The 14,869-nt window shown below is 44.0% G+C and overlaps 1 protein-coding gene across 4 annotated transcripts in view; it reads left to right on the plus strand.

Moving 5' to 3' along the window:
• Nucleotides 1-14,869, plus strand: part of AP3M1 (adaptor related protein complex 3 subunit mu 1) — a 215,644-nt gene that overhangs the window by 93,989 nt on the left and 106,786 nt on the right. For all 4 annotated transcript variants that reach the window (XM_075347322.1, XM_075347324.1, XM_075347325.1 and 1 more), the window contains one exon: nt 13,766-13,903. In XM_075347322.1, coding sequence (XP_075203437.1) covers nt 13,766-13,903 — 138 coding nt within the window. The remainder of the gene's footprint in view (nt 1-13,765; nt 13,904-14,869) is intronic.

Here is a 14,869-nt window from a genome sequence, read left to right on the forward strand (position 1 = left end):
AACCAAAACCTTTGCTCTCCTGTCAGCAACCCATTTACAGACCATGTCTTCCCGCTCAGGAAATAATGAATGCTGACCTGATCCACACTTGTGCTTCTAAGCATTCACCTTGCACACCTGTTGACTGAGTTAATCGTACTATCGTACCCCATTTTCTGACTATTCAGATATCCAGCATCTTCTGTTTGCAAAAAAGTAGTACGATTTTGGCCTACGGAGTTCTCCACAATTCCTGTCTTGTACTTGATATCTTGTACTCTAACTGGATCCTCCAACAGTGACAGCGGGTAACCTCAGTGATAGCTCAGCTGATCGCGATACTCACCTCAGTTGCTGCATGGAGCTGACAGGAGCGGCGGTGTCTTCTGCAGCTCCGGTCACCTTCATGCAGCAGAGCTGGAAGCGACGCTGGACCATCCTGGATTACACCAGACATGGAGGGCTTTTTGGGGCTTATTAAATTGGTGAACCAGGGAATTTGTTAGTGTTTTTTTATTTCTAATAAATGATTTTTTCAGGTGTGTGTGTGTGTTTATTTACTGTAACTTACAGATTAATTATGGAAGGTATCTCGGGGAGACGCCTGACATGATTAATCTAGGATTTAGTAGCAGCTATGGGCTGCCAATAACTCCTTATTACCCCGATTTGCCAACGCACCAGGGCAAATCGGCAAGAGCCGGGTACAGTCCCAGAACTGTCGCATCTAATGTATGCGGCAATTCTGGGCGGCTGCTGACTGATATTGTTAGGCTGGGGGGCTCCCCATAACGTGGAGCTCCCCATCCTGAGAATACCAGCATTCAGCCGTATGGCTTTATCTGGCTGTTATTGAAATTGGGGGGGACCCCACGCCGTTTTTTGTTTTGTTTTAATTATTTAATTATTTATTTCACTGCACAGTATAGACACACCCACCGGCTGCTGTGATTGGGTGCAGTGAGATACCTGTCACTCAGTGTGGGGGCGTGTCTCACTGCAACCAATCATAGGCACCTGTGGGCGGGGAAAGCAGGGAATACGAGATTGTTTAATGAGCGGTCGGCTTTTTCAAAATAGTAAATGCCGCCGGAGCAGTGTGAACGCCGTGCAGCGCCGCGCCGGGGATCGGTGATTATGAGAGAGGGCTGCTAACTTCAGTCACTCAGGGGATTAGCTGTCACCGGTGCGTCCTTCTCTGGTGACCGCTAATCAGGACGCGGCACAGACAGAGCCGCAGCATGACAATGAAGTCGGGTGAAGTTCACCCGAGTTCATTCTGATCGTGCGGCTCTGTCTGTGTCTGCTGTCATCTGCTATTCAGCTCTGCTACATGGCTGTCTGTGTCTGCTGTCAGCGGCCGTGTAGCAGAGCTGAATGGCAGATGACATAGTAAAAAATACGCATTACACACGCATTACACACACTAGTAAAATCATTCATTTATTCAGAAAAAGCATCGCACTTGCGTTGCACTTGGACTTAACGTGAACTAAAATCAGCTGAGTTTTTTCAGCCCAGTTGGACCGATTTTACTCGCATAGATGTGTTTCCAGCCTAAGAGGGGAAGGTGAGGGAGGTGGGGGGAATTTAGTAGGGATTATGGACCAGGTTTGGAAAACCCGATGCTTCATGGGAGTACTCACAAACAGGAAGTGGTGGGCAGCAGGAGGGGAGGGGAGCAGGGGGGGAGGGGGGAAAGGGGTAGGGTAGAGGCAGCATGGGGAGATACTACAAGGTTTGATGGTTTTACTGGGTGGGATAATGGGGGATAAAATTAAGGTGTTGGAATATTAGAGGGTTATCAGATAGGTCTAGGAGAGCGGCAATAATTAAATATGTTCAAGACCAGAACCTGTCAGTAATATGTCTACTAGAAATGCATCTAACAAAGGAGACAACACATGTTTTAAATAGCAGATGGGTGCAGAAGGCCTATCATTCCACCTTTTCCAACTATGCAAGGGGTGTATCACTGCTGATCCATAACTCTGTGCAATATGAAGAGATAGAAGTGTATGTGTATAAAGAGGGACAGTGTGTGGCCGTCAAGTGTAAAATATTTGGCAGACTCATGTGTATAGCTGCAATATATATACCACCTCCATATATGTGCACCAAACTAAGGGAGATAAGGGAGTTCTCTGAGAAGGGCGGAGTAATCCCTTTTTTACTGGTGGGGGACTTCAATAATGTGATAGATCTGTACTGGGATAGGAGTAGTAGACCTCCAGGTATCCAGGATAGTTGTATGACTTCGTTTGGCACTCTTATTGGGGAACTTGGAATGGTGGATGCCTGGCTAGTGAGGAATGGGAGGGTATCCTGCTTCCCTTGTTATTCGGCTTCACATAACACTCTGTCCTGCATTGACATGGCTCTAGCTAGTGATCTGATGGATGCAATGATAGGCGAAGTGCAATATCTGACAAGAGTGATTTCAGATCATAGCCCAATTCTGGTGTCCATACGACGGGGGATCCTGACAGGGGGAAGGAGGGGAGAGTGGAAGCTTCATCCAGCATGGATCCGTCATATTATTATGGGGAATATAGAACGGGATCTCGGGGAATTCTTTATCCACAACGAGGGTAGCACTGGTCCCCTGGTGGTATGGGATGCGATGAAGGTGTGAGACGGTGAAACAGCTCCCATTGTTCATGGCCAGAAATATGTACCTGGTTAAAGATGTGCATGGCAAGCCCCTGTATCCCCTCACAAGCATAGTTTAGACGTATATATTTGTGTCTCATAAATGGGAACTGTATTTATTGTATGTAACTTTATAACCTGCAGCTGTCAGTAATGTGATAATACTCTATAAAGGACAAAAATGTCATTCAACCATAAGAGGACGCTGTTTCTCAGCACAGATGAAAGACTGCAATAGGTAGCTCAGATGGGGGCGGAGCTACAGGCTGATAAAAAGTACATCACAGGAAGTAGAGCAGCGGCCATCTTGGAAGCAGTTGGCAGTGAATGAATACAGAGACAGAGGACGTGCAGAAGAAGGAAGAGAGAATATTTGCGAGTAGAAATCTATCATCTTTACCAGAGCTGTGGCGGAGTGGAGCTGACCGTGACTGTATCTGAATCCTTACCAGATGGAGAAGATTGCTAAAAGGAAGCTATCGTGAAGTTGATAAGATGTTGTCAAGGAGACCAGCCATAGTTACAAACAGTATTGGTCATCTGTTGGAGAGTCCTCTCGTCTGTCTTCGTATTTCAGACATATTGTCCAGACCAGACCCGGGTCGGTAAGATAAGTAAGGCCCACTGTGCCATCGCGGTGGGTAACCGTGCACGCACCTCACATCACTTTGGCGCCAGAATAGACTGAGGCAGGGCCTGTAGTTAGTTTAGTTAGGCATAGTAACCCTGTCAAGCCACAGTTATTGCCACACTCACCATTTGGTACCAGCGTTTCCACGACTACATTATTTAAATCTTTGCCATTGAGGTTTCTCTGTGGACCACAACGACCTCACACCTGGATGTTACTAAGACCCATCATGGACTTTAGGGCATAATCAAGCTCATCCAGGAGGGAACTTGTGTTGAACAAAATATCTGTTATTTATTTAAGTTTTTATGCTCTTTGCTAAGCAGCCGTTGTATATAGTAAATTGTTTGGTTATTCAAGGTGAATCTTGGGACAAATCCTCCATTAAAGGGCACTATATTGATATTGGGGCAGGGGAATAGTCAATTGGGGGTTAGAGTAAATTTATTTTAAGTTTGTAAACTGTTGTGCTATACCGCGGGCGGCTTGTATTTCACACCCATCCAATTTTTTTTCATATTTAAGGGTATTAATAGGTAGGTTGGCGGTTGGAAAATCCAGTCATGCCTGTAAGTAACATATAGTGTATATATTGTAGTAGTCTTATGTTGTAAGGTGCCACCCTGTATAGCACAAGGGTCTCAGCCTCTTCGCTGAGTGTTTGTGGATTTTCCCTGAATGTCTTCCCCTGTTTTGATTGCATTCATATTCAAATTGTAGTAAAGCACTTTTGTTAGTTAATCTAGTTTTGGGGCAGTTTATTTCTCGTTCGTGACTTCGCTGTATCCTAAAGAGCCCACCCCGGTGCACGGCTTACAAAGGCATACCTCAGGGGGCTCCTGTTCAGGGATATCTGTAAACGTAAAACACAGACGAGGCAGGATGAGAAAGATAGCCTGGAGGCCTTAAATAAGGCAGAGCTGGAAGCAATTCGGAGTAATACTACGGACGCAAATCAAAATCTTAGGCAGGCGCATGAACAGGTTAATAAGATGCTTTTGGAGAAGGCGGTAAGGAAGCAGGCATTCCAAAAATTGCATTTTTATGAGGAGGGAGAAAAAGTCGGTCATCTATTATCGGTCATAGCTGCAGCTCAAAGGAGTAGTTCATTTGTGCATGGTATGGACACGGTGGAGGGGACACAGGTCACTGAGGTTGAGGAGATCCTTGGGGTCTTTAAAGATTTCTATCGCACACTATATTCTTCTAGCGGAGAGATGAGGGTGGAAGAGGTGGACTCATTTCTTGAGCGAGGTGAGCTTCCGGTGTTGTCTGTGGCGGATAGAGATAAACTGGAATCACCTATTACTATTGACGAACTGGAGGATGCTCTGCATGGCATGAGCAATGACAAGGCACCGGGAGCAGACGGGCTACCAGTTGAAATTTATAAACAGTTAGAAGAAATCCTATTACCCAAACTATTGAAAGTCTTTGAGGTGGCGGAGGGGGAAGGTGTATTGCCTGAATCTCATTATTAACTGCGGACGTGAAGCTTCTGGCTAAGGTGTTGTCAAACCGGCTGACTGGAGTTATATCTAACCTAATACATATGGACCAATCAGGGTTCATGGCCAATAGGTCGACAGCTGCTAATATCAGGAGATTATATCTTAATCTACAGTTGCCGCCTGACAACCCTGGCCGGAGGGTGTTCGCTTCGCTAGATGCTCAGAAAGCATTCGATAGTGTTGAGTGGGGGTATCTGTGGAAAGTGTTGCAACATATGGGTTTTGGCCCACTGTTTGTAAAGTGGGTGCAGCTGTTGTATAATAGGCCTACTGCTAAAGTTAGAGTTAACGGTATGACCTCCTCAGCGTTTGAGTTGCATCGGGGAACGAGACAGGGCTGCCCACTTTCGTCGCTCCTATTTGCTATTGCAATAGAGCCTCTGGCGGCGGCCATTAGGAAATCGAAGGAGATCCATGGATTTAGGTATGGGCATTTAGAGGAGAAAATAGCTCTTTATGCTGACGATTTATTACTTTTCTTGGGGGATCAGTCAGCCTCATTGGATCATGCCACACAGATAATAGAGAAATTTGGAGACGTTTCGGGACTGACCATTAATTGGTCTAAATCGAGCCTCTTTAAAGTGGATGGGGAAGTAACCTGGACAAATGATGATACTGGGGCTAACAAATTGAAGAGTGTGGACGAATTTAAATATCTAGGTATCCAGATATCTCTGCCAGTAGAAAAATACATACAGGTGAACCTATGGCCGCTTCTTAAAAAATTGAGAGCCAAAGTGGATGCCTGGAACAAGCTACATTTGTCAGTTGTTGGAAGGGTTAATTTACTAAAGATGGCAGTAATGCCTAAACTCCTATACATACTGTACAATGCCCCTATTTGTATTTCAAAGAAAAGATTTAAAGGGATAAACTCGCTGTTTAGGGACCTGGTGTGGGGTAAAAAGCAGCCTAGGGTGCGATTAGACACTTTACAAAGGCCGAAAGATGAGGGGGGGTTTAGCAATCCCAAATCCGGAATTGTATTATATGGCGGCGCAATGTCAACACCTCAGGGGCTGGTCTGATCGAGAGAAAGATGGCATTAAAGAAGTGCTGGAATACATAGTGGGTAGAATTCCATTGGTAATGGGACTAGAGGATGGTGCGGTGGGGATCCTGGGTGGAACGTCTCCTACAATGACACTTATAAACAAGACCTGGGATAGGCTGAAAAGGGTGAGAGGGGTGACCCGGTTAACTAAGTTTACACCTATCTGGGATAACAGTAATCTCCCGGAGATTCAGAAAATGGGGAATATTGAGGAATGGAGACGCAAGGGTGTAATATACATGCATCAGATATTGGACGGAGGAATTTTGAAATCGTTCCCACAGTTACAGAGTGAGTTTCAGTTGCCGGCGTCCGGCTGGCTCCACTACAGTCAATTAAAACATGCGATTGCAGCCCAAGCGGCTAAACAAAGTGTGGACATACAGACTGACCTGGTGCTGGAGTATGTGTGTAATGCTTCCTCCCCCCTTACAGGGATCATTTCTGACACATATAAAGATATATTACATACCTTTCTTTTAGACTACCCAATTAAAACTAATTCTAAATGGGAGGAGGAAGTTGGGCCGATAACGGAGGAGGTGTGGGAGAGTATCTTAGAGTATGTCCCTAAACTTTCCATGAGTGAACCGGCCAGACTATCTCACCTATACGTGATTCACCGGGTATATAGGTCTCCCTTACTGATGTTTAAAATGGGGTTGAAAAGGAATTCGGAGTGTCCAAGGTGTCAGGGATCTGACGCAGGTATTTTTCATATAATGTGGTCTTGTCCGAGACTGGTCTCCTTTTGGACTAAGGTTATCCGCAAGATAGGAAGAACATATGGGTGTGTCCTTCCCAGGGAACCATTGATATGCATATTGGGATATGTTGAGGAGCTTGGGGTGTAAAATACTATGAAAATTGCCATTTCTAGGCTGCTGTATGTGGCAAGAAAGCTGATCGCCAGGTCCTGGATTAAAAAAAGACCCCCCGACCAGGGGAGAGTACATTAAAAGGGTGAAATGTATTCTTCAGCTGGAACGGGGAGTGTATGAAAGAAGGGGGAATGTTAAAATGTTTGAGAAGCTATGGTCTCCCTGGCAGCAATGCGAATAGGACGAGTGATGGACCAGTAAACTGGTCTGGGATCGGGATAGCCGTCGGATACCTCTGATGTGTGTGTTTTGTTTTATTTGTGTTACTAGTTGTTCCTCCTGCACGTCGGGATGAATGGGATGGTTACTATACTGCAGTTGGAGGGTATTCTAAGTGTGTACTAAATGGGATGTAGTATCGGGGAGAAGTGTTGCTGCCGGGGTGTGGGAGGGGGAGTTAAAGGGGTAATAGATGTGATAAACTTAAAATTGGATGCCAATTTGTTATTCTGTTGTGTGTATTCTGTTTTAATAAAAAAAAGTTATTTGATTTAAAAAAATCAAAGCAATTACCATGGAGAAAAGTTAATTGAATCTTCAGTATTCACAAATGAGGTATAGCCATGAATATATTATAGAGTACTCCTCTTGTTCTTAGTCTTTAGTGATATTTAAAAGAAATATATCCACTGAGTATTATTACAGTTATTTATATGTTCTTTATTGTATGTGGTGCCATCTAATGGCTTATTGCTATTTAGAACTTATATTTTAATTTCTATTTTTTACATTTATCATTCTCCATCTACTGTTTTAACCCCAAACAACAGCAGAACCCCCCCCCCCCAAGAAAAAAACAATCACACTTTCCAGACCCTAAACAATGGAGTTGGAAAGTGAAGGGGCTCTCACATACAAATCTGCGTTGCTGTCTCCTGGATCCACTTGCTGGAAGCAGTATCACTCCCGCAAATCAAGTGAGGGTGGAGTGATACTGGGACTGTGTGTGTGTTTGTGTGTGTTTGTGTGTGTTTGTGTGTGTTTGTGTGTGTTTGTGTGTGTTTGTGTGTGTTTGTGTGTGTTTGTGTATATGTGTACAAAGGGATACTGGTCCCGACTTGTTTGTCGGTGTGAGTGGAGGGATACTGGACCCAATGTGAGTCTGAAAGCTGCAGTGTAGTGCAGCTGGAACAACCTGGGCCATGACTGCGACACAAATCTCTGTGCCAGTGCCCATCCACTGTTGGCACTTGCCATCTGCTGACTGTGATTTTTTTTTTTTTTCTGCTTTCTTTTGGGGCTGATTTTTTTTTTTAATGAAGGATCCTGCTGTAGTCTTTAACTTTTTTCAGCAGCCTGGATACTTCCTTATTGAATTACAACTAGAGCTTATTTTTGGAGTACAGCTTATATTTTAACCCCATTACGACCGCGTTACGTTTTAAAACGGCACCAAAAAAGGGTACTTATTCCTTTCTGCCGTTTTAAAACGGCGGGCAGAAAAAAGTGTATAGCGCCCCCCAGCGTCAGAAAATCTCCGGGGTTTCAGCTACCGGGGGTAGCTGAGACCCTGGAGATCATGATTCGGGCCGGTTTTTCCGGTCCCCAGTCACGTGATGACCGGTATACACCGTATACCGATCATCAAGTTATAGTAAATGACCGCGCCGGTAAAAAATGATTTATCTCCCATCTGGCATGATCAAACATGTCAGATGGGAGATAAATCTCTTTCTCGGTTCCCTCCGGTCCCCTCGGTATCTCCAAAGTGCCCCCCCCCGACCCCCAACCCCCTCCCGAAAATCCAAGATGGCCGCGCGCACCGCCGATCACAGCAGCGCGCCGGCCGCATTTCCCCCTTACCTATGGTTTCTGTCGCATGTGCCATAACACATGCGACAGAAACCTGCTCCCCAGGCCCTGCCAAGTCACCCCCTATCCCCTCCGGTGTCCCCCGGTGTCATACATACCTGTCGGAGCGCTGATCCCCCGCGGCCCCCTCCTCCGGCTCCTTCACAGTGCATGCCGGTCACATGTGCCGAGCAGCTGACAGCTTCCTGTGTTCAGGACGCTGGCTGCTGCTGCTGCTGCTCGGCACTTTGCAGCTGTGACCCGGGGAGGGTGGGTGCAGATTCATTGCACCCACTCTCCTCAAATGGAGGGTCCTCACACCTAGAAAATGGGGGATACGTTCCCTGAACGTGTCCCCCATATTCTAGAAGGTCCAGAATCGACGTGGGACGTCCAAATGGATTACAGCGGATTTTTTTTTCTTTTCAATAAATTGGCTAATCAGGGAATGTTTTGGGGAGTGTTTTTTCAAATACATTTTTTTTGTTAATTTTTTTTTTTTATTACTGTCAATTAGTTATGTCGGGTATCTGATAGACGCCGTGACATAACTAATTGCTGGGCTTGATGCCAGGTGACATTACACATCTGGTATCAACCCCATTTATTACCCCATTTGCCAACGCACCAGGGCGCGGGATGAGCTGGGGCGAAGCGCCAGAATTGGCGCATTTAATGGATGCGCCATTTCTGGGGCGGCTGCGGCCTGCTATTTTTAGGCTGGGAAGAGTCCAATAACCATGGCTCTTCCCATCCTGAGAATACCAGACCCCAGCTGTCAGCTTCACCTTGGCTGGTGATCTAATTTGGGGGGACCCCACGTTTGTTTTGTTTTTTTTAATTATTTATTTATAAATAATTTAAAAAAAAAAACCAGCTTGGGGAGCCCTCCAAATTGATCACCAGACAAGATGAAGCTGTCAGCTGTGGTTTGCAGGCTACAGCTGTCTGTTTTACCCTAGCTGGCTATCAAAAATAGGGGGGACCCCACGTCATTTATTTTAATTCTTTTTTTTTCTTTTGGGCTAAATACAAGGCTAGGCACCCTTTAGTGTCACATGAAAGGCACTAAAGGGCGCCAGCTTAGAATCTGCAGAGGGGGGTGGACATTATATATATGTTTGACATCTATCCATTCATCCATTGTAGCATTTTACGCTGTGTGCCCACAATGAGGGTTTGCAGCGTTTTGGGCGCAGAGTGTTTTCCCTGCGTCCATAACGCTGCGTTGTGCAGTAGAAGCACAGTGGAAGGATTTTTAGAAATTCCGTGCCCACTGTGTTTCTTTTCTCTGCAGCATAAACCGACCTGTGGCGCAGCTTCCCGAGCCTCAGCATGTCAATTTATGCTGCGGAGATGAGTGTTTTCTGCAGGTAGAATAGAGCCAAAGTCCACAGCAGCCTGAACCCAAATCGTGGGCATGGACAGCTGCGTTCTCCCGTGGACAACACTCACATCTCTGCAGGAAGGCTGACACTGTGTACTAGCAACATTTTTGTGAAGTACCTGTGGATTCAAAATGCTTACTATACTCCTGAATAAAATCCTTGAGGGGTCTAGTTTCCAAAATGAGGTCACTTGTGGGGGGTTTCTGATGTATAGGTACCCAAGGGACCCTGCTAATGTGACATGGTGCGCGCAATTTACTTCAACTTTTCCAGAATTCAAATGGTGCTCTTTCCATTCCAAGCCCTCCCATTTATCCAAACAAAGGTTTTTGGCCACATGTGGGGTATCCCTGCGCTCACAAGAAATTAGATAACCTGTGGAGTACACGTTTTGTTGTTGCCTCTTGAAAAAGTAAGAAATGTGTCGCTAAATCAACATTTTTGTGAAAAAAATGAAAATTTCAATATGGCAACCTAAGCTTATCAAATTCTGTGAAGTATTCGTGGATTCAAAATGCTCAATATACACCTCGATAAAAGCCTTGAGGTGTCTTGTTTCCAGAATGGGGTCACTTGTGGGGGACCTCCACTGTTTAGGCACCTTAGGGGCTTTCCAAATGTGACATAGCGTCCGCTAATTATTCCAGCCAATTGTTCAGTCAAATGGCACTTTTTCCCTTCCGAGCCCTGCTGTGCACCCAAACAGTTGATTTCCACCACACATAAGGTATCAGCATACTCAGGAGAAATTGCACAATAAATTTTATGCAGATAGTTTTCCGTGTACTCTTGTTAAAAAAAAAGCTATCTGGTTGAAGTAACAATTTTGTGGTAAAAATATATTTTTTTTATTTTCACAGCTCAACATTATAAACTTTTGTGAAGCACCTGGGGGTTCAGGGTACTCGCCAAACATCTAGATAAATTCCTTGTGGGGTCTATTTTCCAGAATGGGGTCACTTGTGGGGGACCTCCACTGCTTAGGCACCTCAGGGGCTCTCCTAATGCAACATGGCGTCCGCTATTGATTCCAGCCAATTTTGCAGTCAAGTTGTACTCCTTCTCTTCCGAGCCCTGCAGTGCGCCCAAACAGTTGATTTCCACCACGGACAAGATATCACCAAACTCAGGAGAAATTGCGCAATAAATTTCATGGCGATTTTTTTCCTGTTACCCTTGTGAAAAAAAAGCTACCTGGTTGAAGTAACAATTTTGTGGTAAAATTGTATTTTTTATTTTCATGGCTCAACATTATAAACTTCTGTAAAGCACCTGGAGGTTCAGGGTACTCACCAAACATCTAGATAAATTCCTTGAGGGGCCTAGTTTCCAATATGGGGTCACTTGTGGTGGTTTTTTGCTGTTTACATACCTTAGGGGTCCTCCAAATGCGACATGGTGCCCGCAATCTTTTTCAGCCAAATTTCCTTTCCAAAATTCAAATATTGCTCCTTCCGTTCCAAGCCCTCCCAATTCTCCAAACAAAGGTTTCAGACCACAAGTGAGGTATCACCGCGCTCATAAAAAAGTGGGTAACAAACATTGGGGTGAAGTTTTTGCAATTACCTCTTGAAAAAGTGAAAAAATTGATGCTAAAGCAACATTTTTTAGAAAAAAATGAAAATTTTCAATGTGACAATGTAACGTTATCAAAATCTGTGAAGTACCTGTGGATCCAAAATGCTCACTATACCCCTAGATAGAAGCCTTGAGGGGTCCACTTTCCAAAATGGCGTCACTTGTGAGGGGTTTCTTCTGTTTAGGTACCTTAGCGGACATGTAAATGCAACATGGTGCCCGCAATCTATTTCAGCCAAATTTGCTTTCCAAAATTCAAATATTGCTGCTCCTGTTCCGAGCCCTCCCATTTGTCCAAACAAAGGTTTCTGACCACATGTGGGGTGTTGGCGCGTTCATAAGAAAGTGGGTAACAAGTTTTGGGGTTCATTTTGTTGTGTTATTTCTTCTAAAAGTGAATAAATTTGGGGTAGAGCAACATTTTAGGTAAAATTTTATTTTTTGCTTTTTTTCATTCCACTTTGCTTTAGTTCCTGTGAAGCACCTGAAGGGTTAATAAACTTCTTGGATGTGGTTTTGAGTACTTTGAGGGGTGCGGTTTTGAGAATGGTGTCACTTTTAGGTATTTTCTGTCACCTGGGCCTCTCAAAGTCACTTCAAATGTGATGTGGTCCCTAAAAAAAATGGTTTTGTGAATTTTGTTGAAAAAATGGGAAATTGCAGATGAACTTTGACCCCTTCTAACTTCCTAACCCCAAAACATTTTGTTTCAGAAATTGCGCTAATGTAAAGTAGACATGTGGGAAATGTTATTTATTAACTGTTTTGTGTGACATAACTCTCTGGGTTAAGGGCATAAAAATTAAAAGTTTGAAAATTGCAAAATTTTCAAAATTTTCATCAAATTTCCGATTTTTTTCACAAATAAAAGCAAAAAATATCGTTCTAAATTTATAACTATCATGAAGTACAATATGTCACGAAAAAACAATGTCAGAATCACCGGGATCCGTTGAAGCGTTCCAGAGTTATAACCTCATAAAGTGACACTGGTCAGAATTGCAAAAAATGGCCTGGGCATTAAGGACAAAACTGGCTCCGTCCTTAAGGGGTTAACCATATGGCTGAAAAAGGCTGAAAATTGATGTTAGGGCGTATTTTCGCCGTTAGGCTATGTGTCCACGGTAGAATGTACCTGCAGATTTTTCTGCATGAAAATCCGCGACTTTCGCGGCAAATCCGCACCTTATTTTTGCCGCGGATTACCGCGAATTTGCCGTTGATTTTGATGCGGATTTTTTTTTTTTTTTTTCCCCATTCTATACCCAAAATCCGCACCATTCTATACCCAAAATCCGCACCAAAATCCGCAACAATAATTGACATGCTGCAGATTTTTCCGGATCAAAATCCGCGGCAAATCCGCAGCATGGACACAGCATTTCCAAAATGCCATTGAAATGGCTTGGAAGTGCCGCTGCTGCAGATTTTCGGAAAATCCGCTGCAAAATCCGCACAAAATCCGCAGCGTGGGCACATAGCCTAAGGCTTCTTTTCGGGGAAACACTGTATGTGTCCCTGCTTTATACTGTGTAATGGCCATGTCTGTCCCTACAGGGACATGGTCTGATCATACCATATCTCCTGTGCAGGGGTGGGGAGACACTAAAAAGAGACAGAAACCAGATAGCACAGCATGGGATTACAGCTGATTCTTTTTATGAGGTAAAGCATTTCTGTACTCATTTACCTCCTCCCTGCCCAGGAGATGTGATATGATCAGACCATGTTCCTGTACGGTCAGAGATCGCCAATACATAGTACATAGCAGGGGCACGTTTATAACATTATTTCAGCAAGGGAACTTTTTTTTTTTTCAATTGCATCCAGTTGTTGAAATTTTTAATATTCCAAGATCTATTGATTCAAATTAACTTTATTTGTGAGACAACTACTTTAAGAAAAGAAAAAACAAGGCGGCAAACAAAAAAATCCCCACTCTGGAGCAGCAGGAATAAAGTGGAAAAATTATCTACTTATTACCTGTTTAACCATTTGTGCTCTCCCTCATTACTGCCTATTATCTTTATTTATTTATTTTTTTTAAAAAAAATATAAAATGTTTGTTTTTTTTTTTTTGTTTTTTTTTTAATGAGGCCACACTTGTATAGGGATCTTGTCTAGTATTAAAGGGGAGATGGGTTAAGCCACAATACCAATCATAGCTCATGTTCAAATATTGCACTTTTGTCTGTAAAACAAAACAATACAAAAAAAACAATTTTCAAATCCTGGACAATCCCTTTAAGGATGTATGACATATTGCCATCTTTCATTTAAAATATCCTCTTTTAAAGGGAGCAGCAATATGGGGGAAACCCTTCCAACTGGACAACTATCAAATATACCATGGAGGAGAGCGGGAGTAAAATACACTAACAATGAGGCCTATTTTGATATAATTGAAGAAGTGGATGCAATCATAGACAAGTCAGGTAAGAGTATGTCTTTCACAGTTATGATGAGCTTTTGAAGCCGTGCAAAAAATACAGCGTCTTACAGTTCCAGCAAAGTGGATGAGATGATATGCACTAGCCAAATATTCATCGTGAGAGCGTAGCTGAAGACGGACTCTGACAAGACACTTAATTTGGTAAAAATTGTACTATAAAACATTATGCAAATCATCTAATCTATTTGGTGCATCTGAAGAGTTATTAGAACAATTAAGCAATTGGCATAGATGTTCAGGGTTAATCTACGTAAAAAAAATGTGCTAGACCATTGATGGCTAACCTATGACATGCTTGTCAGAGGTGACACGCCGAGCCATTTTTGCTGATGCGAGCCAGGTGCAGGCTGCTGCATCCAGATCTATAAGACAAGCCTCGGCGATTTAACCAAAACTGCATGTGTGGCCCTAAACTGTTCCAAAATGACCGGCCCAGGGGAGCCGCACATGCAGTTTTAGTTAAATTACTGGTGGCCGCGGCTTGTTTTATAGTTATATGTTCTGTACCTTTTAATCGGGATCCTGAGTGATGCGTGCTTACGTAAAACGCAGTACGCAACACGCCTCTCTCTAACCCTCCGGAATGGACCATGAAGACAGGCGTCATTGCAGGCGGGCGCCATTACATTGCACCAGTGTGGCTGCTGCAGTAAGTCTACACATCAGCACATTTATAGAGCTCTACTGTTGCCAGTCGGAATCTAGTGCAGTAGCGCTCAGGATATTTTATAAAAATGTTGGTGGGGGGGGAGACTGGGGATGAAGGAAGAGAAGGTAATGACTGCTGGGGGGAGAGGAGATAATAATTGTGGGGGGCAAGGAGTGGGAGAGGAGATAATGACTGCTGGGGGGAGGGAGGGGGAGGGAAGATAATGGCTGCTAGGGGAGGGGGAGGAGATAATGACTGCTGAGGAGGAGGAGAGGAGATAATGACTGCTGAGGGGAGGGA

The sequence above is a fragment of the Anomaloglossus baeobatrachus genome, chromosome 5, assembly GCF_048569485.1.
Source record: "Anomaloglossus baeobatrachus isolate aAnoBae1 chromosome 5, aAnoBae1.hap1, whole genome shotgun sequence".
NCBI lineage: Eukaryota > Metazoa > Chordata > Amphibia > Anura > Aromobatidae > Anomaloglossus > Anomaloglossus baeobatrachus.